This window comes from Dendrobates tinctorius, unplaced genomic scaffold (genome assembly GCF_039654945.1).
Source record: "Dendrobates tinctorius isolate UK_male_01 unplaced genomic scaffold, ASM3965494v1 ptg000120l, whole genome shotgun sequence".
NCBI classification, from domain to species: domain Eukaryota; kingdom Metazoa; phylum Chordata; class Amphibia; order Anura; family Dendrobatidae; genus Dendrobates; species Dendrobates tinctorius.
In genome coordinates, this window is record NW_027361788.1 from 10,781,260 (window position 1) to 10,808,172 (window position 26,913).

General features: G+C 44.4%; 1 protein-coding gene across 4 annotated transcripts in view; it reads left to right on the forward strand.

Annotated features, from left to right (window-relative positions):
• Positions 1-26,913, forward strand: part of MAPKAP1 (MAPK associated protein 1) — a 262,045-nt gene that overhangs the window by 42,346 nt on the left and 192,786 nt on the right. For all 4 annotated transcript variants that reach the window (XM_073590749.1, XM_073590750.1, XM_073590752.1 and 1 more), the window contains 2 exons: positions 2,783-2,872; positions 9,077-9,225. In XM_073590749.1, the coding sequence (XP_073446850.1) occupies positions 2,783-2,872; positions 9,077-9,225 (239 nt within the window). The remainder of the gene's footprint in view (positions 1-2,782; positions 2,873-9,076; positions 9,226-26,913) is intronic.

Sequence of the window (26,913 nt, forward strand, 5' to 3'; positions counted from 1 at the left end):
TTCTGCCTTTGGATTTTATTAAGAATTTTGGACTGTGTCCGAATACATGAAAGACTTCAGAATGAGTTCATAGGGAATCTGTCAGTGAGCTCATCTGTTATCCTTATCTATTTTCTCATGAATGATATTCTAAGCCTATTTTGATCGGGTTAATAGAGTGGATGGGGGGACACATACATAAAATGTGCTGATTATTGATTTACAGTAGTTTTTGGTAGTCTCATGCTCTCTCCTGTGATAAGCTTCTGATCACTTGGACCCCCATAAGAACAGTGTTTCTTAGTCCTCCATTTCGGTGGCAGGGTAGTCTAGCATGTGCACGCTTCTCCCCACCCCGCTCTTCTAGACTTACCGGTCTCCCCATATGTGTGTGTAGGGAGAGACCTGTCAGTCGGAGAGCGGAGGACAGAGAAGCCACCAGGATGCTGCCTCTCAGACTAATCAGCCAAGGCGTATAGTCCCCGATCGACTCTTCAAACTACAGTATGTTGTCCCTGAAATATAAGCAGAATTTCAGAGTGAAATGCACGTGACTGTCATAACTGTTCCCTTTAAAAATGAAAGCTCTGTAGTGATTGGCTACTTTGTTTCTAAAGGACCTACATAAATATGCCCTTTTAATATTTTTTTTTATAGAAGAAAAAAAAATAAATGAACATTTAGTAATCTCTGTATATTTGGTTATAGTGCAACCACACCACCTGGTGGAGAGTTTACCATGAAAGATAAATTATTTTTTCTCATTTATTTACTCTCGTATCCTCTTGAGTCAAAAGGGACCTGTGTATATACTCCTGACACTTTATATTTCTCTTTCCCCATGAATTAACAATGCTGGCTAATCTTTCATTCCAACTTCTTATTGTGCTGCTCCTCGGTTATTCCTCTGGGCGATTAACTACTGAATTGCCAGTTGGCCGTTACTATTCCTCTTGTGATTTTGGCTGTATTTTTTCACACTCTGACCCTGTCCAATCAGTATTAGCCATGTCAGGCCACATAGGAACCTTTTCAGTACAAAAAATGTTTATCGGTCCACTAATTCATTATTTTTCTGGTGGGATAAGGCTGTGTTCACACACAGCGTTTTTTTAGCGGTTTTTACTGCGGTTTTCACTATAAAACCGCTATAAAACCGCTAAAAATAAGCTTCCCAGTCATTTCTATGCATTTTGCATTTTTTGTGCACATGGATGCGTTTTTTTACCGCGTAAAAAACGCAGCATGCACATTAATTTTGCGGATTTTTCCGCGGTTTTGGCTTCTTCCATGCGTTTTGAAACCGCTGCGGAAAAAAACGCATCAAAACCGCGCAAAAACCGCAGCGGGAAAAATAGGTGCGGTTTCTGGGAAGGGAGTCAGGTTTTCAAGCAGAAATTTTCTGCTACATGTGCACTTAGCCTAACAAGGAACAACAATAGTTTTAAGAAAAAAAAATTATGGGGTTTCCAAAGTATTTACGTAGCAGGAGAGAAAACTGGATTCATTTTCTACTTCTAGTACATAATTTTATTTTATTATTTTTTTTTTTAAAGCTTTATTTTACGTAATTTTTTTTATTGGATGATGGATTATTTATTTCACCCCTTTTGCTATATGAAACTTTTCGGCCAACATTTGTTCATCCATGGACTGATATTTTTAGTATTATTCCTTGAAAATTTTAAGTAATGCATCTTTAAAGAGATATTCCCATCACCAAGATCTTACCCCAATATGTAGTAGGTAAAATAATTATTAATAATAATAACAATAGCAAATACCTCCAATTAGAAATGTAGTGTAGTTCTTCTGATTTGCTATGTTACTTACCTCATGTACTGGGCATTATAATAGGAATCCACTGTTATGACCACTAACAACTAACTGTTACTGGATGAGTGGTCAGAACCATGGACTCCAAAGCTACTGCAATACCCTGCACATGGGGTAAACAACATAGCTAATCAGAAGAACTAAACTACATTTCTAATTGGAGGTATTTGCTAATATTATTATTACACCTACTACATGTATTAGGATAGGATCTTGGAGATGGGAATACTCCTTTAAGGCAAAAAAAAGAAAAACATATAAAATAAAAATATCTTCCTCGGTGTCTGGCTTCCCTTACACATTTGACTAATGTTGCTGCGGATACAAATCACCTCCTTTATTACCTATAAACCGTTCCGTCCTACCATAGAAAAACGCTGCTAATTTATATAGCCCTGACATTTTATAATTTTTCTTGATTTCCAGATAAAAGATTTTACATTTAAAACTTTAATAGTCGGAGCCTCGAGTTCATTTATCTTTAATTTTTGAAACGGGGGCACGTAATTCATATCTGTAATTTTATGCACACTCCGTAACATTCGCGGGGACTTCATTTTGTACATTAAAATTCCTTTAAGACCGTTATTAATGATTTATATAACGAAGTGTCCTATTAATCACGCAAGTTTTCACGTTTTACGATTCGCTTCTATGTTAATACTATCTTTATGGTCTGTATTAATGTTTTATGTCCCCTAATTTCAATTATAAATCAAGAACATTTTCCTGTTTTTGTTGGTATTTTTCTGAACTTTGTGTCAGCTTTAAAAAATTTTATGCCTTCTTACTCTGCCTCTCTGGAAATCCTCCCTCCCCGCCGTCCCCTCTTCTCCCATCTTTCTATACATGCGTTATGAAATATTCATGAAATTGGAATTAATTGTGATCTCCCGGGAAAGTTTCATTGACAAAGTGATTTTTGTCTTTTTTTTTTTTTTTCCTCTCTTTTCTTTCTGGCTTTCAGCTCAGAAACTCGAGCGTCTACGGAAGGAAAGGCAGAACCAGATCAGATGCAAGAACGTACAATGGAAAGATCGTAACACAAGCCATTCAGGTAACTTCTCCCGTTGTCACCTCGGGGGTCTGATCCACAGGAAAAGATGGGGCTAGGAATATGGGGATGTGATGTGTACAGCACATGAAAAACACACCCCTTGTCTGCAACCTAGAAATGTGAACTTACATCTGACAAAAGGAATGTGTCATTGGAAAATAACCTGTTGTTTAATCATGTTTTTATGCTAAAGGTATTTTTTTATGTGTTCATAAAAAAAAAAAATATATATATATATATATATATATATATATATATATATATTATAGAATTTTTTTTTTTACAGTTTTCCATATGATTATCCTTATTACAATATGAAAAAAAGAAATCTTGCTATTCTCACACTGGTCATTAGCCCCTATACTACACTCATGCTTTCTGTTCTGCTAAGAAGAATTTTCAGCAGTCTCATAATCATAATAAGTGATGTCACAACTTACCTCCTCCTGTACAATAACTGATAACACACACATATATACAGTAAATTACGAAAGATTTATCATTCACAATCCGTGATATCACAGCTTACCTCCTCCCCCTCCTGTACAATGACTGATAACACCACAATATACAGTAGATAACACAGGATCCAACATTCTCAGTAGGTGATTTCACAACTCGCCTCCTCCTTTACAATGACTGATAACATCTCTATCTACAACAGAGAACAATGTCCACCATTCACAATAGGTGATATCACAACTCGCCTCCTGTACAATGACTGATAACATCTCTTTAACCATTAGCTTACACAAGATCAACAATTCACAATCAGTGATATCACAGCTCACCTCCTCCCCTACTGTAAAATGACTGATAACAACACAATATACAGTAGAGAACACAGGATCCACCGCTGACAATAGGTGATCTCACAGCTCACCTCCTCCGCTCCTGTACAATGACTGATAACACCTCTATATACAGTGGATATCCCCCAGTAGACACAGGCTGTGCTGGCTTTATCTGGTCATGTGATGCTGTACTGTTGCATCATGGAATTTATAGCAGACTAGCTGAAGAGCCCGGCATTGCCTGGGCATAGTAACCAACTGTGGTTAGTTATAACAAATTATAATGATTATATTGCACATAAAAACATTTCACATCATATATTCAACACTACAGATTTGCAACACAAATTAACTAAACGATTACCCAAGTATCCTCTCCTGTGTGATACTTTCTGCTGAGCTGTGTATCTAATCCTATCGTGTGTTACTGACTGCTCAGCCGTGTATCTAATCCTATCCTGTGTGATACTGACTGCTGAGCAGTGTATCTAATCCTATCCTGTGTCTGATATCGTCTGCTGAGCCGTTTATCTAACCCTATTCTGTGTGATACTGACTGCTGAGCCATGTGTCTAATCGTCTCCTGTGTGATACCATCTGCTGAGCCATGTATCTAATCCTATTCTGCGTGATACTGACTGCTGAGCAGTGTTTCTAATCCTATCCTGTGTGATACCGTCTGCTGAGCCGTGTATCTAACCCTATCCTGTGTAATACTGACTGCTGAGCCGTGTATCTAACCCTATCCTGTGTAATACTGACTGCTGAGCCGTGTATCTATTCCTATTCTGTGTGATACTGACTGCTGAGCTGTGTATCTAATCCTATTCTGTGTGATACTGCCTGCAGAGCCGTGTATCTAATCCTATTCTGTGTGATACTGACTGCTTAGCCGTGTATCTAATCCTATTCTGTGTGATACTGACTGCTGAGCCGTGTATCTATTCCTATCCTGTGTGACACTGACTGCTGAGCCGTGTATCTAATCCTATCCTGTGTGATACTGTCTGCTGAGCCGTGTATCTATTCCTATCCTGTGTGATACTGACTGCTGAGCTGTGTATCTAATCCTATTCTGTGTGATACTGCCTGCTGAGCCGTGTATCTAATCCTATTCTGTGTGATACTGACTGCTGAGCCGTGTATCTAATCCTATTCTGTGTGATACTGACTGCTGAGCCGTGTATCTAATCCTATTCTGTGTGATACTGACTGCTGAGTCGTGTATCTAATCCTATTCTGTGTGATACTGACTGCTGAGCCGTGTATCTAACCCTATCCTGTGTGATACTGACTGCTGAGCTGTGTAGCTAATCCTATGCTGTGTGATACTGTGTGCTGAGTCGTGTATCTAATCCTATTCTGTGTGATACTGACTGCTGAGCCGTGTATCTAATCCTATTCTGTGTGATACTGACTACTGAGCCATGTGTCTAATCCTATCCTGTGTGACACTGACTGCTGAGCCGTGCATCTAATCCTCTCCTGTGTGATACTGACTGCTGAGCCGTGTATCTAATACTATCCTGTGTGATACTGACTGCTGAGCCGTGTATCTATTCCTATCCTGTGTGACACTGACTGCTGAGCCGTGTATCTAATCCTTTCCTGTGTGATACTGTCTGCTGAGCCGTGTATCTAATCCTATCATGTGTGATACTTACTGCTGAGCCGTGTATCTAATCCTTTCCTGTGTGATACTGACTGCTGAGCCGTGTATCTAATCCTATCCTGTGTGATACTGTCTGCTGAGCCGTGTATCTGTTCCTATCCTGTGTGATACTGACTGCTGAGCCGTGTATCTAATCCTATCCTGTGTGATACTGCCTGTTGAGCTATGTGTCTAATCCTCTCCTGTGTGATACTGACTGCTGAGCTGTGTATCTAATCCTATCCTGTGTGATACTGCCTGTTGAGCTATGTGTCTAATCCTCTCCTGTGTGATACTGACTGCTGAGCTGTGTATCTAATCCTATCCTGTGTGATACTGACTGCTGAGCCGTGTATCTAATCCTATCCTGTGTGATACTGTCTGCTGACCCATGTATCTGTTCCTATCCTGTGTGATACTGACTGCTGAGCAGGGTATCTAATACTATCCTGTGTGATACTGACTGCTGAGCTGTGCATCTAATCCTATCCTGTGTGATACTGACTGCTGAGCCGTGTGTCTAATCCTATCCTGTGTGATACTGACTGCTGAGCCGTGCATCTAATCCTATCCTGTGTGATACTGTCTGCTGAGCCGTGTATCTATTCCTATCCTGTGTGATACTGACTGCTGAGCTGTGTATCTAATCCTATTCTGTGTGATACTGCCTGCTGAGCCGTGTATCTAATCCTATTCTGTGTGATATTGACTGCTTAGCCGTGTATCTAATCCTATTCTGTGTGATACTGCCTGCTGAGCCGTGTATCTAATCCTATTCTGTGTGATACTGACTGCTGAGCCGTGTATCTAATCCTATCCTGTGTGATACTGACTGCTGAGCCGTGTATCTAATCCTATCCTGTGTGATACTGACTGCTGAGCTGTGTATCTAATCCTATCCTGTGTGATACTGACTGCTGAGCCGTGTATCTATTCCTATCCTGTGTGACACTGACTGCCTGAGCCGTGTATCTAATCCTATCCTGTGTGATACTTTCTGCTGAGCCGTGTATCTATTCCTATCCTGTGTGATACTGACTGCTGAGCTGTGTATCTAATCATATCCTGTGTGATACTGCCTGTTGAGCTATGTGTCTAATCCTCTCCTGTGTGATACTGACTGCTGAGCTGTGTATCTATTCCTATCCTGTGTGACACTGACTGCTGAGCAGTGTATCTAATCCTATCCTGTGTGATACTGTCTGCTGAGCCGTGTATCTATTCCTATCCTGTGTGATACTGACTGCTGAGCTATGTGTCTAATCCTCTCCTGTGTGATACTGACTGCTGAGCTGTGTATCTAATCCTATCCTGTGTGATACTGTCTGCTGAGCCGTGTATCTGTTCCTATCCTGTGTGATACTGACTGCTGAGCCGTGTATCTAATCCTATCCTGTATGATACTGCCTGTTAAGCTATATGTCTAATCCTCTCCTGTGTGATACTAACTGCTGAGCTGTGTATCTAATTCTATCCTGTGTGATACTGCCTGCTGAGCTGTGTATCTAATCCTATTCTGTGTGATACTGACTGCTGAGCCGTGTATCTAATCCTATCCTGTGTGATACTGACTGCTGAGCCGTGTATCTAATCCTCTCCTGTGTGATACTGTGTGCTGAGCCGTGTATCCTATCCTGTGTGATACTGTGTGCTGAGCCATATATCTAATCCTATTCTGTGTGATACTGACTGCTGAGCTGTGTATCTAATCCTATTCTGTGTGATACTGACTGCTGAGCCGTGTATCTAACCCTATCCTGTGTGATACTGACTGCTGAGCCGTGTATCTAATCCTATGCTGTGTGATACTGTGTGCTGAGTCGTGTATCTAATCCTATTCTGTGTGATACTGACTGCTGAACCGTGTATCTAATCCTATTCTGTGTGATACTGACTACTGAGCCATGTGTCTAATCCTATCCTGTGTGACACTGACTGCTGAGCCGTGCATCTAATCCTCTCCTGTGTGATACTGACTGCTGAGCCGTGTATCTAATACTATTCTGTGTGATACTGACTGCTGAGCCGTGTATCTAATTTTATCCTGTGTGATACTGACTGCTGAGCCGTGTATCTATTCCTTTCCTGTGTGATACTGTCTGCTGAGCCGTGTATCTAATCCTATCCTGTGATACTGACTGCTGAGCCGTGTATCTAATCATTTCCTGTGTGATACTGACTGCTGAGCCGTGTATCTAATCCTATCCTGTGTGATACTGTCTGCTGAGCCGTGTATCTGTTCCTATTCTGTGTGATACTGACTGCTGAGCCGTGTATCTAATCCTATCCTGTGTGATACTGCCTGTTGAGCTATGTGTCTAATCCTCTCCTGTGTGATACTGACTGCTGAGCTGTGTATCTAATCCTATCCTGTGTGATACTGCCTGTTGAGCTATGTGTCTAATCCTCTCCTGTGTGATACTGACTGCTGAGCTGTGTATCTAATCCTATCCTGTGTGATACTGACTGCTGAGCCGTGTATCTAATCCTATCCTGTGTGATACTGTCTGCTGAGCCGGGTATCTAATACTATCCTGTGTGATACTGACTGCTGAGCTGTGCATCTAATCCTATCCTGTGTGATACTGACTGCTGAGCGGTGTGTCTAATCCTATCCTGTGTGATACTGGGCTCCCCTGCAGTCTGTGTCAGAGGGTGGTCTGTGTTGGCACGGTAATAAATTGTGTTATTTCCAGCTTTACAGAAGGACGATAACACCATAGAAATGATAAGAATAATAGGCCTCAGTTACCACAACTGTCTACAAAGAAAACTGTTGCTGATAGCAACCATACACAGCTCATTTTTCATCTTTTAAACAGCTCTGGGACAGCGTGGCGAGTTTTGTGTTTGGACTTTTATGTGGCAAAGTTGGTGTGTGTGTGTGGTGAAATGTGTGCTGAGGGTGGTATGTGTGTTGAAGCACGTGGTAGTGTGTGGCGCATTTTGTGTGTGTTCATATCCCCGTGTGTGGTGAGTATCCCATGTCAGGGCCCCACCTTAGCAATTGTAGGGTATATACACTTTGGTGCCATCGCTCTCATTCTTTAAGTCCCCCTTGTTCACATCTGGCAGCTGTCAATTTGCCTCCAACACTTTAATATATACAGCTTTTGTTTTTGTTTTTGTTTTTAAACTTTTTTCCCAATCTTTTTAAATTTACAGCATACAGTGCAGTATATAGTAAAAATCAGAGCAACCAAAAATGTATTCAAAGACGGGAAATATAATATAATAGCTTTATTGATATATATTAAAAAACATGACTACACAACGAAGGATAAAATAAATGAAAGGGGCATGGCATGCCAGCTGAATTGATACAGAATGAGAAAAATCAATATGCAATAGCATGTTTTATAATCTAACGAAAAAACAAGGAATCCACTACAGGGCTGCTGCACTGTGATAGATAAAAAAATGTACTAATGTGCATTAAGCAATGAAAAAAGTACATAGTGCAATCATCTCGGTGATACAGATAGCAGTATTACCTTCATTATACTAATAATATCCATGTGGGAATTATATGGTCAATATAAAGTGAAAGGTAATGGTTAGGCTGAATAACCTGCTCCTATGGGTACAAATCAAGGAAATGCTTCTGAGCCTGCTCCAACAAACATACACACTCTATTTATATGATAACTGCACTGTGTTTATGGAATTATTTGACGCATCTTACTTTATTAAATTTGCTTTCATTACTGTAATATTATACAATATAAATGTGCAAATTAATTTATTTTTATTTTGCAGCTGAGGAATTGAGTTCATTGTTTGAAAAGAAAGAAATCATAGAAAAAATCCAACGCAGTGTGAAGCCGTCCATACTGTCTGTGCGCTTGGAGCAGTGCCCGCTCCAGCTGAACAACCCGTTCAATGAATACTCCAAATTTGATGGCAAGGTATGGAGCAGTCCTTTACGCACTTGCTGTTTCACCTAGTAGAGATTTCCCAAAAATGTTCTTGAAACTTTTCTTCAGTTGTTGTGCAATTCGCATGACTCGTGCAGATACTCCATTGAAGTAAGTGGGGATTGCCATATCTGCTGCTCATCAATTAATGCTTTCGGCAGTATGTTATACCCTTGTATTTGATGGTATGAAAAGCATAGTGTGAAAGTGTAAGTCGGCAGCATCCATCATCTGTTTGAAAACCGATCTATCATACATGTGGCTGCTCCGTCTGAACAGAGACGTAAAGTGGCCACGTCACTAATCTAGCAGAGTATTACAGAGCTATGCTTTTAGAATCAGTGGAGATTCCAGTGATTGGACCCCACTGTTCCCCTGGTTATCACAAACCCATATGTGATCACTTTTTGCAATTTGAATAACTCTTTAAGAGCTGAATGTTGCCACCTTTCCCCCCTTTTATGCTTGGACAGGTTTTTACGCTTATTAATGGGTATATATCTAGTGATTGTGTCATACATCAGTTGTCCTGATAATTGCTTGAAAAACTTAAAAAGTAGTAAAAGGTGAGCACCCACCACTCTCCTGAGCACTCTTTTGTCTATAACCAGACAGTTCTTCTTGCAACGACTTGTCTCCCAGAGAACAAAAAGATTTGCCATCGGAAATCCGTTGTGTTGGTTCTTTCCATTGGATTAGAACAACACAAAAAGACAGAAAAAAAGACAAATTGGACCTAATTTCATGCAAAATCTCCCAAAATGGGCAGGACAAAATTGTAGATAAACAACTTTTGTTTCAAGAATATGATGCTTGTTCAAACTCATCTGTGGAAAGTAACATTTGTGGGTAAAATGAAAATTGCACCTGTAACCATATAAAAAGGATGAGAAGTTGACTCAATCTTTGCATTGTGTTTCTTTGTGTGGCATTGTTAAAATTGTTAAAAATTATTAACAATCTCAAGGTTACAAGTCCATAAACGGAGTACCAGGTGGCAATAAGTAAAAATCTATATATACTTTATTGAGTATCAAAAACACACATATAGTTAAAAGCAGTGAATTACAGTAACACAAGTTCCAAGGCTGTGCGGATAGATGGGGTTCACCCATGAATAATAGAATTGTCAAATATCAATATGTGTCCATAAAGATACACAGTAAAATAGAAACCTCAAAAAGAGCCATTCCAGAAGGGTGACCGAAATAACAGGTGAGATGTAATGTACATAAATGAATCCTAAGGCCTGTTTCACACTTCCGTTTTTTCAAATCTGTCAAAATCCGTTGGTTTCCGTTAAAAAACGGATCCGCCAATTTTTTTGCAGGATCCGTTTTTGTCCCATAGCGGTTACCGCGGATCCGTCAAAAAAACGGATCCGGGTTTTAAAAACGGATCCGTTAGCATCCGTTTCCGTCAAAAAAACGGAAACGGATCCGTTTGGCGGACACAAAAACAGAAGTGTGAAACAGGCCTTAAGGGGAAGGCTTACCAATGATACTGAGGCAATATAATGGGGACCCCAGCCGGATGGTTTGGCATCAATAAGTTTACAACCCATGGTACTGGAGCTAATCTCCCGTGGCAGGCAGAGAAAAATTGATAAAAGTTTGCAACGCAGGATGGTCTGGATGATGTATAAGCAGCCCCAATCACATTCCAAAGAAATTCAGGTTGTCCTTCCGGCTCAGGGTGCATCAGTCTCAGAGCGAACTATCTGTCCACATTTGAATTAAATTAAATGCTGTGGCTGGAGACCCAGGGGGACAAGACTACCTACACAGACAAAAAGCTAGACTCCAGTTTTCCACAATATACGTGAGTAAACCAAAATCCTTCTGGGAAAGCGTCTTCTGGATAGATGAGACCAAAATAGAGCTTTTTGGTAAAGCACATCATTCTTCTGTTTACCGAAAACGGAATAAGTCTTACAAAGAAAAGAACACAGTACCTTCAGTCAAATATGGTGGAGATTCAAAGTTGTTTTGGGGGTTGTTTTGCTGCCTTTGGCATTCTGTGGCTTGACTGTGTGAAAGACATCATTTTTTTGTGTGAAATTATGTCCAATTCACCTTTTTTTCCTCATTCTTTTGTGTTGTTGCAATACACCCAAAGGAGATAAATGTGTATGACAAAACATGTAATTGCAATAATCTGGGAAAAATACTTCATTTTCAGGAACAATTTCAAGGGTGCCAACACTTTTGGCCATGACCGCATCTTATCAGAGAACTCTGTTCCTTGCTCCTTCTGGACTGATTGATCTCTGTGTAAACTGTATATTCAGTGGTACAGTTTGTCTTTGGTGAATACAGTTTTTCCTCAGGTGCTGCTTAAAAAAAGTTTAAATTGTAACTGTCATTTCAGTTGAATGTGCAGCACAATGTTAGTCTGGCTTTTCCCTCTCCGTAGAACTTTATGAGCACCAACTCGCCTCCTATTTCTGTAATGGAGAAATCTGTCTTCACTGAAGGCAGACTTTACCACTGAATACAACGTTTACAGAGTGAAAGATCAGTCCAAGAGGAGAAAGAAGCAGATTTCTCTTATAAGATATGTTACAAAGTTTGTTTTTACCTGTACTATTGATTCATAAAAAATAAATAAAACAACAGATACCCTTATCATACAATGACCAAACCCTCCAATATTAGCCGCATCGGCCAACAGTCATCTGTACGGGGTTTCCTCCGGTCAGATGATGTTGGGGGTTTCCAAGTATCTGGCCTGTTGCGTTTGTTCTTTAGGAGATAAGCCACACTATAGGACCTCCATTGATCTTGAGAATGACTTGGCCGCAGTGCTGATTTCTCCATGCTTTCAGCCACCCAGTTGTGCATTGAGCTGCAGAGCATGGCTCCATTTACTTCAATGGGACGGTGCTGCATTTACCTGCCAGGTGAGCGGCCTGGGTAAAAACAGGGCTGGATTCATTAAAACGTTTACCTCTGTATTGTGGCATAAAGAGTTTTGTAAAGTTTTTAACTTTGGCGCAATTGGAGACTGCACTAAACTTTTGCGATTTTTGGTGTTCTCACACTATTTTTGCTCAATTCCAACAAAGTGGGTGAAGTGGAGGTGATGGTCTGGCAACCACAGCTCTTCAAATTCTTCACAGGCGTTAGCGTTTCCTACACCACATATCTTACTCCATGAGGAACAGCTTTAGTCTTTGATGATTCGAGCCCTTTATTCTGTTTTAGCACATATCGCACCTGTCCTCTTGATATAGCTGCGGCCATTGCTGGGATTTAAGTGGTTACTCCATGCTAAGGTTTAGGTATGATCAGATATAACCCCGCATAACGTGTGATGGACAACATTTTCAATACTCAATAATACAATCTATTCATTTTGATTTGATCGCAGTTCTTGATGTCCTGTGATGTTATCCAAAGAGGCCTCGGGCAAACTTTTAGCTGTGGCCCAGTGCTGGGATATCAATAGTTACTTCATGCCAAGGTTTAGGTATAATCAGAAATAACCCCTCAGAATGTATGATGGACAACATTTTTCAATACCTAATGATATGGTAGTTACATTCATTGTGATTTGATTATATTTCATGATGTCCAATTTGCAGTTTCCTTTAACTAGCAACCCATCAGATAAAACTCTTCTGATGTTATTCAATGAGGCCTCGGATTAACTTTTTTTCTGCATGTGACTTGTGGATGCAAGGGGTTAATCGTGTCCCAGGTTTCAGGAGACCCTCAGAAGGCCCATCCGGTTCATCAGCTCAGACATTCCCCCACGCCTGTGAGCCCGGTGTATGGCATAATTCATGAGCGCTAATTACTCAGCTGTTAATTTTCATAAGTGTTGATTGTAGCAGTTCCTTAAATTAAGACTCCTTTTAAAGCGTACCTTGGGAAATATTTTATCAGGGCCCGGAGTGCAAATGAATATGAATATGGCTCCAATTAACACTCGCTGGTTAATGGCTTTTAGCAGCATTTTGGGATGTGCGGTCCTTAAATACCATTTTTTTTTTGCCTGCTGCTCTTACATTGAGCGCCATTCAGATAATTAGGGATACACAGAGCCATTTAAAAGACTTGAATGAGACGTCGCTATTAATTCTGCAGTTTCGACTGCTCTTTGTGGCTATTGTGACCCCATCCCGTATTCTTCAGTAGATTCATGATGAGTTACAGGATCTTCGGAAAACCTTAGAGGATTTAACTTCTTTAGAGGCAGCATTAGAAGAATCTCCAGGGGGTCTAGACTGTGGTGACTCTGGCTGATGAAAAAATGTGCAATTTGAGATTGACAAATATATTTGAAACACACAAAACCATTGAAGAAAATGGGTGTCTGTGCCCACTGTCTACTTTTTGCAGGCATGAGACATTCACACGGTCGCATCTCTTCACTCCCATCAAGAAAACACCCTTTGAAATTGAAGTCAGATGATTTGATCAGCACCAGCTGGTTATATTCTCCCGCTGCAGTGGCCACATCAGGGAGAATGGGGTATTGCATGCCAAGCATTCATATGGGGAGGATATTATTATTATTATTATTATTATTATTATGCATTTATATAGCGCAATTTATTCCATGGCGCTTTACATGTGAAAAGGGGAAATATAGACAAGTATAGTAAACATGTGTAAGACAAGGGACACACAAGTACATAAGGAGAGGGGACCCTGCCCGTGAGGGCTCACAGTCTACAGGGATGGGTGAGGATACAGTAGGAGAGGGTAGAGCAGGTCGTGTGGTGGTACAATAGACCGAGGATCATTGCAGGCTGTAGGCTTGTCGGAACAGGTGGGTCTTCAGGTTCTTCTTGAAGGTTTCCGTTGATGGTGAGAGTCTGATGTGTTGCGGCAGGGAGTTCCAGAGTATGGGGGAAGCACGGGAGAAGTCTTGTATGCGGTTGTGGGAAGAAGAGATAATGGGGAAGTAGAGAAGGAGATCTTGAGATGATCGAAGGTTGCTTGCGGGTAGGTATCTAGAGACCATGTCACATGTATGGAGGAGACAGGTTGTGGATGGCTTTGTATGTCATGGTTAGGGTTTTGAATTGGAGCCTCTGGGCGATAGGAAGCCAGTGAAGGGCCTGGTATAGGGGGGAGGCTGGGGAATAGCGGGGAGACTGGTGGATTAGTCGGGCAGCAGAGTGTAGGATGGACTGGAGCAGAGCCAGAGTGCTAGAGGGGAGGCCAGAGAGTAGGAGGTTGCAGTAGTCGAGGCGGGAGATAAGAGCATGCACTAGTGTTTTTGTGGTTTCATGGTTGAGAAATGAGCGGATCCGGGAAATATTTTGAGTTTGAGGCGGCAGGAGGAGGCGAGGTTGGGTCCAGATAGGTAGATCTGCGTGTCATCGGCATAGAGGTGATACTGCAAACCGTGAGATTCTATGAGCTGTCCCAAGCCGAAGGTATAGATGGAGAATAGTAGGGGTCCTAGGACAGAGCCTTGGGGAACACCGACAGACAGGGGGCGAGGTGAGGAGGTGGTGTGTGAGAGGGAGACACTAAATGTTCGGTCTGTTAGGTATGATGAGATCCAGGATAGGGCCAGGTCTGTGATGCCAAGAGATGAGAGAGTCTGTAGCAGGAGGGAATGGTCTACGGTGTCGAAGGCAGAGAACAGGTCCAGGAGAAGGAGGACAGAGTAGTGTCGCTTGCTCTTGGCGGTTAGTAAGTCGTTAGTGACTTTAGTTAGGGCAGTTTCAGTTGAGTGATGCGGTTGGAAGCCAGATTGTAACCGGTCAAAGAGGGAACAGGAGGCAAGGTGGGAGGTCAGTTCAAGATATACATGCTGTTCCAGTAGTTTTGAGGCGTAAGGGAGAAGAGATATTGGGCGATAGTTAGACACAGAGGATGGATCAAGGGAGGGCTTTTTGAGGATGGATGTGATTGAGGCATGTTTGAAGGATGAGGGAAAGACACCATTTGTAAGTGAAAGGTTGAAAACATGTGTTAGAGATGGGATGAGGACTGTGGCCAAGTTAGGGATGAGGTGAGACGGGAGTGGGTCGAGGGCACAAGTGGTGAGGTGTGATCTTGACAGAAGGGTGGAGACCTGATATAGCAATAGCCTAATGATACCGTATTCTTGTGTTTTTTTAATCATTTTATGGCCTTTAATTTGATTACTGATGTGAGGATTTAGAGAAAAAAAATTTCATTCTAGGCAAGACCAAAAAAATGTTTCCAGAATTTGTATGCTTTTTTTTCATTGCATAAGTGACTTGATTGGTTATAACTCGGTGATCACTGGGATCCTCACCAATTCTGAGTAAAGGCCTCCAAAGTGCAACGTGTGAACGGAACAGTGGCTGCGCATGCGCAACGCCGCTTCATTCTTTGTTTTCTAGGACTACCTACTCTGCTATCTCTGGCTCTCCCATTGACAATGAATGGATCGATATCACTCATGTTCTTCAATCCCGCTATTCAAACATTGTGCTTTAAAGCTCAAATCTCAGGATTGTCAGACTCCAAACAATTAACGAATTATCACCTATCCTGTGTATTGGATGATACCTTGTTAAAACGGGAAAGACCCTTTAATTTTCCCACATAAAGATTTGGCGGCCCTGGTTCATATTGTTTTAGCTAAGCGTGCATTCACATTTCGTTCTGTGTCCCCATCGGGGCACATGTCCACAATTTCAGGGTCTGGACATATGTGCCAACAGGACCATAGACTGTAATGATGCAGACAGAGCGAACATTAGCTCTTCCATGCACCATATTCATGAGTGTCTGCCTACTAGAGGTGGTCGCCCAGATGCAGTCTACTACATCTGAGTGGCCACCTTCAATAGATGTATACTCCCAAAAATGATTCACGGCAGAGCCGCGCATTCACTCCTGTTTGCATCATTTCAGTCTATGGCCCCGCTGGCGTGTAGGAACGGACCCTGTTTTGCAGGAGTTTTCGAATGTATGCCCAGACGGGGGCACTGAACTCAATGTGAAAGCACCCTTAGCCAAAACAATATGACAATAGAGTTTAAAGGCGTTTTCTGGTTTGTTGAAATTGATGGTTTAGCTTTTAGGCTAAGTCATGTGTATTCACAGCGCCCCCGACACTGTATTCATTCCTCCATAAAGCACAGCTCCATACTTGTCATAGCGGCTGTGGTTGGTATTACAGCTCAGGCACACTCTCTTCAATATAATGCACAGTTGTGCATGTTAAGCTATAAGGGGGACAAGGCGCCTCATGGCCACTTCACATAGCTGAATTGGTGGAGCTCCCGTTTTCTGCACCCCCGCTAATCTAACCCTGGTTACCTAAGTATAAACAATCAGTTTTAAAGAACAGTAAAAATTAATTGAATGAATTGGTTAGAACCAAGCAGCAGTTAAATCTCCATGTGGGGGCATCAAGAAATATCTTGTTTAGAATGACCCTTTAAGAAGAACTTCTTTTTCACCAACTCTTAAGGTTTTGTTGTCTCCGTGCAAAGCCGGGACGTAGGATAAAACTGAATGCTTTGTCTGACTGTTACTTCATTGTCTTCTCTTCATGTGAGTGGTGCGGAGAAGTGATTGACAACCCTAACACATTCTGCAGCAGCAGCGCTTCTCTAACTCCACAGATCAGCAGTTTCTTAGCTGTCAGAGCAGCGTAGATTTACTAACACTTTCCCATTGATGTTCCTGTATTTAATTTATTACACAATTGTATCCTTACTAGGCTTTAATGATCTTTTAACTCCATTGTTTTCTACGACTGCTGCTCTAGTTTGGATTTAGTATGTGTATATTAATATGTAGCTATGACCCTTATATTGGGTCACATCTTACAGCACAGGCTTTTTTTTTTTAAATGAAATTTAAAAGTAAAATCAACCGTTACCCCACACCTCATTTAGGGGCTTGTAGTTTTTTAAATGTACATCCTTCGACACCTTTATATCTTCTATCTGTTGCTGCATTCCTGAGTAATTAAGCAATTTAGGCATTTAGTGCTCTGGGCGTGACAGAGCACTTAATGATCCAAACATTTTTTTTCCCCACCCAGCACCTGTGTCACTAGCTTGATTGAGGGATCAAATGCTGATTTCCTTGCCTGACAGTAGGCTAGTGCTGGGCAGGAAAACAAGTTTAGGGGCTACTTCCACACCCAGAGTACTTAATGCTTAATAGCCAAGAAAAAAAGTGATGCCGCAACATCCCATGCCATACATATATATTTATTATTAGTGGCTGGTATAGTGTAGTGGTTAAGTGCACAGTATATATATATATAGCGCTATATATATATATATATATATATATATATATATATATATCTATAGGCCTGAGGAGAATGAGAAGAACGCACACATATATATAATGTGTGTGTGTGTGAGCGTTCTTCTCACTCTCCTCAGGTCTATAGCTGACTCTCTGCCTCTGTTCTTGTCTGCAGTGTCAGTTCCAGCCAATCAGTAAGCTTGTGCTACCAATTCAGGGATAGCTACTGAACTCACTGGCTGCAGACACTGGGAGTTTTTTTTAAACTGCAGAGGTTTTCTGAAACTAGAGAACCCCCTTTAAGTGACAAATGGTGGTAAAAACTGGGTGATCTGATGGCTTGAGTTGCGAGAGAACATACATTCCCCAAAGACCCTTTTTTGATCCTATGAACCCCGTTGATGATCATCCGGTCATACGTTCTGAGTTTCCCTACTGGGAACATATCACTTTCCAATAAGGGCAGGCAGCATCCTTTTTTTTTTTTTACCTATCCATCCTGGATAAAAATGCCAAGCAGCTTTATTTATGAGCTGCAGTATTCAACTTTAATTGGTCATTTTTTCCTGTAGCTCTTTCGAAACCCATAAAACACCAAATTCAAAGCGATGTAGCATAGCGCGGCATCAGTGGAAAGGTGAAAAATGCAGATTGATTCGAGCTGTAAAAACTGCGGAAAATCTGCCATTTCTGACCCAAACGCTCCTAATCTTCATTATTATGTATTCTACTAGCGGGGCCGTTAACGTTCTGCACAATTACCCTCCAGAAATTCTTCTTTATTAACCTGTTAATTGCCGCTGACGCGAGTGCACACAGCCCTTAACCGCGGGAGCTCTGGATCTATGAAACGCATAAAGGATAGCACCATATAAATCGTTTAAAGACAGACGTACAAGTATATTATCATTTTTAAGTCTTTAGAAAATTCAATTGCAGGTCAAGTATTTAAAGGTATAAATCCAAATAATGGACAGACGGCAATGTCTTTTTTTTTTTTTTTTTTACGAGAACAATATAAAAAAAAATGGAAAGCGCATTAAAAGAAAAAAAAGCATCCTGGTATGTAATAAAATTAGCAGCACAGTAAAGAAAAAAATGTCTAAATCATACCCGCTACAACTCTATATGGCATCTCGTCCCATTTCCGAACAGCCTTCGTCCTGCCATTGGAAATCAATTTGTACAATCCAACGGCCTGCGATATCAATCAGTTCTTTCCTTTTCTAATTTGACAGACACGAAGAGAAATGGGCAAAAAAAAATGTCATTTTTGATTGCGGAGCGCAGTTATGCGGAACCTAGGAAAGGATATTATCTCTTTAAACGAGACAGCGGTAATGGGTCTGTTGACCATGAATAATTTTTTTTTTTTTTTTTTTTTTTTCTGTTGTCATTATTGCTTGCCCCAGCATTTTCTTCATTAAATGCTCAGCCCTAAATTAAAATAGAGCCAGTTTCCAATAGTAATTAACTGGAGTATATCGGGGAGGCTATTATTCACATTAAAGTAACCTTTTAATAGTTCTGTCTTTAACTTCCCCGCAGGTAATGGTTTTCAAAAGCTCTTATAACAAGAGGAATTATAATGAGCTTTAATAGAGCAGGACAACGGGAAAATTAAGAATCATTTTCCGTCACATCTCCCTCCCCACCTTACCCTTAAAAGAAAAAAAATACCAATAAAATATGTGTAAGGTGTTACGTGGATATTAATGCAGCTAATTAATCCTTTATTGCACTTTTAAGTATTGGCAATGACCAAAAAAAATGAACCATGCTGTTCAGTCATAAACTGCCAGATGGAGCTTGCCGTTTCCAAAGATAAAGGGGAACAGGACAAATTTTGGAACACTTGCCATCTTCTTAAAGGGAATCCACCAGCAGGTTTTTGTGATATAATAAGAGCAGCACAATGTAAGGGCAGTGGCATTACTAGAGACTAGAGTCCAATGGACCCTGGTGCAAAATTTGCACTGGGAACCCCAGTTCTCCATCCTGGAATATATGTCCCTCATCTTGGTATATATGCCCTACATCCTGGTGTATATGTCCCTCATCCTGCCCCCATCCTGGTATATATGTCCCTCATCCTGGCCCCAACCTGGTATATACGGTATATGAACTTCATCCTGGTATATATGTCCCTCATCCTGGCCCCGTCCTGGTATATATATACCCCATCCACTTATGTACAGTGAGGAAAATAAGTATTTGATACACTGCTGATTTTGCAAGTTTTCTCGCCTACAAAGAATGGAGAGGTCTGTAATTTTTATTGTAGGTACACTTCACCTGTGAGAGACAAAATCTAAATATAAAAACCAGAAAAATCACATTATGATTTTTACATAATTAATTTGCATGTAATAAGTATTTGATACAATAGAAAAATAAATTAATATTTGGTACAGAAACCTTTGTTTGCAATTACAGAGGTCAAACGTTTCCTGCAGTTCTTGACCAAGTTTGCACACACTGCAGCAGGGATTTTAGCCCACTCCTCCATACATATCTTGTTCAGAGCTTTCAGGTTTCAGGGCTGTTGCTCTGCAACATTGAGTTTCATCTCCCTCCAAAGATTTTCTATTGGGTTCTGGTTTGGAGACTGGCTTAGCCATCCCAGGACCTTGAAATGCTTCTTACAGAGCTACTCCTTAGTTGCACTGGCTGTGTATTTCAGTTCATTATCCTGCTGGAAGACCCATCTTCACCCATCTTCAGCTTAGCCATCCCAGGACCTTGAAATGCTTCTTACAGAGCCACTCCTTAGTTGCTCTGGCTGTGTATTTCAGTTCATTATCCTGCTGGAAGACCCATCTTCACCCATCTTCAGCTTAGCCATCCCAGGACCTTGAAATTCTTACAGAGCCACTCCTTAGTTGCTCTGGCTGTGTATTTCGGTTCATTATCCTGCTGGAAGACCCATCTTCACTGGTCTTACTGAGGGAATGAGGTTGTTGGCCTAAAGCTTGCAATACATGACCCCATCCCTCTTCCCTTCAATATGGTGCAATTGTCCTGTCATAGACAGCAACTGAAAGAGGACTAAAATCCTCCAAAAATTCAAAATACAGCAATAAAAAAGCAGCAATGTTTTTACCTGCCTAGGCCTCCAGCCAAATGCACTTCAGGGTGCAGCAGGCCCATGTGGTTAAGATGGCAATAACACAGGTGCAAAGATACTGATGAGACAGCCGCTCACTACCTACCAATCCATGGAGGGGGTGGCTGCTTAGCATATGATTGTTAGCGTGGCTGGTCTGGAGCCGGAATCTCCAGGAGTGGATCCTCTGAGCCGTGGCACCAAGGGGCCCCGGGTGAGCTGCCAGGTGGAACCGACCCCTATACAGGGACCGTTAGGAGCAGGCCCAGGGTTTCGACTACCACGGTAGCTGGTACCGAGAGGGGCGGCTCAGGATGGACTGGAGTAGGAGTGTGGGACTGAAGTGTAGGTGACAGGACAGATCTGGAACACAGGAGACAGGAGTGGAGTAAGACAGACTGGAACGTGGAGGGATGGCTGGAGCAGGAACACAGGAGACAGGTTTAGAGGAGGACGGAAGGACTGGAGCAGGATGGAACTGGAACACCGGAGGGAGGACTGAAGTAGGACGGAAGGACTGGAGCAGGATGGAACTGGAACACCGGAGGCAGGACTGGAGTTGGACGGAAGGACTAGAGCAGGATGGAACAGGAACACCGGAGGCAGGACAGGAGTAGGACGTAACAGGAACACCGGAGGCAGGACTGGAGTAGGACGGAAGGACTGGAGCAGGATGAAACGGGAACAACGGAGGCAGGACTGGAGTAGGACGGAACAGGAACACCGGAGGCAGGACTGGAGTAGGAAGGAAGGACTAGAGCAGGATGGAACAGGAACACCGGAGGCAGGACTGGAGTAGGATGGAACAGAAACACCGGAGGCAAGACTGGAGTGCAGCAGGGGACACGGATAGCAGGACTGCGAGGCTGCTGCAGAGAGCACACGAGAGCTGGACTGTGAGACTGCAGAGAGCACACAGGGGGAAGCGGCCTGATATTCCCCTGTCTGGCCTGCCATTGGTCAGGGGGTGCTTTCGGGTCAGGGCATAGCCGGAGCACAAGAAGCAGAAGGGAGGCGCGGCCTATGGCGCATGCGCATTGCATGCAGAGATGCCGTCGGCCGCGCGCCTGTCCGAGGTGACTGCCGTGGCTGTCGGGTGGCGAGGGGCTGCAGCGTGGGAGTGATGGCCGGGTGAGTATGCAGAGACGGCGTGGGAGCGGAGACGAGGCGAGTATGTCGGAACGGTGTGACAGTACCCCCTCCCCTAAGCCACCCTCCCCGGAGATTAGCAAGAAATCTCTTGAGGATACGGGGAGCATTGATATTCTCCCGAGGTTCCCATGATCTCTCCTCAGGACCAAAGACCTTCCAGTCAACAAGAAAAAATGTCCTACCTCTAACCTTTTTCATGGCGATAATGTCCTCCACTTCAAAGACATCATCGGCACCCACCGACTGAGGACCGGAATCAGGCAAGGAATGGAAGCGATTCAGCACCACAGGTTTCAGGAGAGAGACGTGGAAGGTGTTCGGGACCCGGAGCGAAGCAGGCAACCTCAATTTGTAGGCGACTTCGTTGATGCGTCCAAGAATTTCAACCGGACCGATGTAGCTTGGCCCCAACTTGTAGGAGGGGAGTTCCAACGGGATGAATTTGGACGAGAGCCAGACCTTGTCCCCGACACGATAGGGTGGAGGATCCAATCTCTTCTTGTCGGCATAATTCTTCATCCGATCAGCGGACCTCTTGAGTGACGTGTTGGTCTCGGCCCAAATCTTGGAAAATTCGGATGACAAAGCGTTGGCCTCGGGTACCTCGGAGGCAGGGGTTATCGGAAGGGGAACACCAGAATGTCTGCCAAGCACAATGAAAAACGGAGACTTGGCCGAGGACTCGCCAGCATGGTTGTTGTAAGCAAACTCTGCCCAGGGAAGTAAGTCAACCCAATCGTTCTGGTGGGCGTTGGAGAAATGACGTAGGTACCCAGTCAATGTCTGGTTGGTACGCTCCACCTGCCCGTTGGACTGTGGATGGTAGGCCGAGGAGAAGTCAAGGGAAACGTTCATGATCTTACAAAGTGATCGCCAGAACTTGGTGGTGAACTGAACCCCTCGGTCAGACACAGTGCGTTGAGGTAGTCCATGGAGTCTGAAGATTTGGTGGATGAAGACTTTGGCCAGCTCCGGAGCCGAGGGGAGACCAGGCAGAGGGATGAAGTGGACCATCTTGGAAAAACGATCCACCACTACCAAGGTGACTGTGCAGCCAGAAGAACAGGGTAGGTCGGTGATGAAATCCATGGCGATGTTTTCCCAAGGGACCCCTGGGACGGGCAACGGCAGCAACAAGCCGGATGGAGGTCTTCGTGGCACTTTTTTTGCACAGGATGGACAAGAAGCCACAAAATCGAGTACATCTTGGCGAAGCGTGGGCCACCAGTAGTGAAGCGCGTTAAGATCCAGGGTGGTCTTAGTACCGGCATGGCCGGCCAGTTTGGAGGAGTGCCCCCATAGGAGGACTTTTCGCTTGAGGTTCTCAGTCCCAAGCGTTTTGCCAGGAGGAGGAGCAAGCCAGTTCACTGGAGCCACTGTGATGATTCTAGTGGGGTCAATGATATGCGAGGGTTCCTCCGTGGTTTCGTGTGGCTGGAAGACCCTGGACAGAGCGTTGGCTTTGGTATTCTTGTTGCCGGGACGGAAACGGAGCTCGAAGTCAAATCGGGCGAAAAATAGGGACCATCTGGCCTGACGAGGGTTGAGTCTCGGGGAAGACTGGAGATAGGCCAGATTCTTGTGATCCGAGAAGATGACAAAGGGATGGACAGCTCCCTCTGGGAGGTGACGCCACTCCTCCAAGGCCAACTTGATGGCGAGAAGCTCCTGGTCGCCGATCGAGTAGTTACACTCGGATGGAGAAAAGGCCTTCAAGAAGAAGCCACAAGGGTGCAGACGACTGGAGGCGGATCTCTGGGACAATACTGCCCCGGCACCTGTCGAGGAAGCGTCCACCTCGAGTACAAAAGGTCGGTTGCTCTCTGGGCGATGCAGGACCGGAGCCGTGGAAAAAGCACATTTTAGGGTGAGAAAGGCCTCTTCAGCCTCCGGAGGTCAATCTTTGGGAGTAGTCCCTTTACGGGTGAGAGCAGAAATAGGTCTTGTGATTGCGGAAAAGTGAGAGATGAATTGCCGGTAATAATTGGCGAATCCGAGAAATCATTGTATCCCCCTTACTCCGACGGGGCAAGGCCATTTAAGAATGGCAGACAACTTTTCGGGGTCCATCCTCAGTCCAGCGTCGGAGATAATGTATCCCAGAAACGACAGAGAGGTCTGTTCGAAGAGACATTTCTCTATCTTCGCATACAGGCGGTTCTCCCGAAGACGCTGTAACACCAAGTGGACACTCTTTCTATGGGATGAGAGATCTGGTGAGAAGACTAGGATATCGTCCAAGTACATGACCACACAGGAGTACAAGAGGTCCCGGAAGATCTCATTGACGAACTCTTGAAACACCGCAGGAGCATTGCAGAGACCAAAGGGCATGACCAGGTACTCGTAATGGCCATCTCGAGTGTTGAAAGCCGTCTTCCACTCGTCTCCAGCGCGGATACGGACCAGATTCTAGGCTCCTCTGAGGTCCAGGTTGGAGAAGACCCGGGCCCCTCTGAGGCGGTCAAACAACTCCGGAATGAGTGGAAGAGGGTATCTGTTCTTGATGGTAATCTCATTCAAGCCCCTATAGTCAATGCACGGCCGTAGAATTCCGTCCTTCTTTTTGACGAAGAAAAACCTGGCTCCCGCGGGCGAAGAGGATTTCCGTATAAAGCCTTTGGCGAGGTTCTCCCGGACGTATTCGGACATGGCTGTGGTCTCAGTGGGAGACAGGGGTAGATTCTGCCCCTTGGGGGGTTGAACCAGGAACAAGTTCAGTTGGGCAGTCAAAAGGCCGGTGTGGAGGAAGGACCTCCGCTTCCTTCTTATCAAAGACATCAGCGTAGGAACTGTAGGCTGGAGGGAGACCCGGAAGGTCTGGGAGCGGCGGGCAGGAGTCAGACAGCGAGCTTGGCACGGGTGCCCCCAGCGGAGTATCTCCCCAGAAGACCAGTCGATTTCCCCAACCAACAACGGGCGAGCACGTGCGAGTGTCGCCTCCACGTATCCTCTCCTGCAACGTGGGACATGATGCCGGACTTGGCCCTGACCACCCCTAGGTATTGAAACCATGGGCTGTACAGAGGCACAAGCTTAGTTGGTGCGGCCCCAACTGCTCCACCAATGCTAGACTGCGGTGCTGCAAGGCGGCGGACGGTCCCTCTCCTCACCCCTTGAAGGGGTTAGATGGAGCTAGGGTGCCTGCACCGTCCTATGTGGCCCCCCTCTTCTCTACCTGAGCTGGGAAGCAGAAGCATCGTTATGGAGGGGATGGCCTGGGAGGGCTCCTGCAGCAGCGTCCACAGGGCTGGAGCTCTTAGCCTTTTCTTGTCGGGCGAAGGTAGTCACCCCCGTCGCTCATGGTGGTGTGTCCTGGCGTCCGGCAACGTATCTTCGGCTGGCGGTCGGTGGCGTCCCCCCCCTCGCAGACAGATGCTGAAAATCCAGTCCGCGGCTTTGGCCGGTGCTGGGCTGCGGACGGAAGTCCCGCCTCCCTTCTTCGCGTCACTTCCGGCTGCCAGACCCCGTGGCCTGGGCGGGCGCCGAAGAAATTGAGCTCCCGGCTTCGGACCAGCGCTAGGCCTCAACCGGAAGTACCGCCCAGGATGCCTCTTCTTCCGACAGCCCGCCCGCAGCTGAGACGCGCGCTTCTTTGAGTGGAGCAACGCCCGGCACTTCCAGGACACGTGGGGGGCACAGGACTGGGTTAAGTGCTGCACCCCAACCCGAGAGGCCACGTTACGGGTAGACGAGGAGTGTTCCTCCCCCCCCCCCCAGCAGGCTGCAGTACTGATGCATGGCAGATGCACACGTTCCTATACGCTGCATGCATCTCTTGTCAGGCCGCTTTCCCGCGGGCGCAGAGCAAGCGATTATGCGAAGCCTGCAATTCCAGACGTGCCCAGGAGCCCTCCCTTGCGACCGAGCCCGGTGTTCCAGAATGGGCCTTATTACTGTCGCTGTCTATGGCGTCACTTACGAAGCAATCGGGTCCCTTCGTGCCCCAGATAGGGGCAGGGATAGTGGCTCGCCTGTCTTGGAGGGGTCCTCCACCTCACAGGAGCCTCCGGCCTGCAGGGGCTGCTCTCACTCCAGGCAGACACGGGGGGGAAACGAACCCACACGGCATCTCCCGGCCCGTCTGGTGCCTCGGCATCCGTGAGTTCTCCTTCTCGCTCTCCCTCACCAGCAGTCGAGAGCAAGCAAAGTTCAGATTATGACTCAGACGAACCCCTGGATCTAGGTACCCCGGGGTGTCGAGAAACAGTGGACAGCCTCATTGAAGCCGTCAATCAGACTCTGGGGATTGAGGATGATTCCACCCTGGCTTCAGGCCAAAGGGTGTCATTTAAGCGAGCTAAGCGGCCGCATAGAGTTTTTTGCACTCACCCAGAGTTTGAGGACATAGTGCAACTACACAGGGAATGGCCAGACAGGCGTTTCTCAGGCCAGAAGGCGCTGGAAGCAATGTTTGCCCCGGATCTCTGTAAAAAATGGACGGAATCCCCAACGGTGGATCTACCCGTGTCACGCTTGGCCTCTAAAACCCTGTTATCCGTACCTAGTGGTTCTCCTATTAAGGACCCCACTGATCATCTCATAGAGAGCTTGGCTCGCTCAGTTTTTGAAGCGTCAGGATCAGCACACTCTCCCTCGTTCACGGCAATGTGGGTAGCCAAGGCCATAATTTCTTGGTCTGAATTATTGAACAGAGCCTTGCTGGATAGGCAATGCTTCTTTGGATGCGGCCAATTGCACGGCACTGGCTGCCGCAAACGCAATTTCCATTAGGAGAGCCTTATGGTTAAAGGGAAGGTGGAATCCCCAAAAAAAATTTTCAGCAATTGAAAAAATGTAAAGAATTAATGTTTACATTTTCTTAAAAAATATTATCATTTGTTTTTAATTTTGTAAAATATGAAAAATAATTTTAAAAAGTTTGGCATTTCCACTTGTTAACACTAGGGGGAGCAGCTACTGAAGTTTGGCACAAAAACCTAGTGTACAACTAGCTCACATTACTGTCCTGCAGTAATTATGGGCGTACAGTGTCCATGATGTTTGATTTTGATATATGATCATGCCCTAAAATGGACACTGTATGGGTGGAATCTGCTGACATGGGTGTGGTGTCACTCCTCTCCTCCCCTACTGGGTGCTTAATAAGGGAAAAGAGAGGATGACATTTAGGAACACAGTGAGCAGCCATTTTGATGGGGCCTGCAAAGTTACTGTCTTTTCATGTAAAGTCTGGATCCGAACAGGTCATCA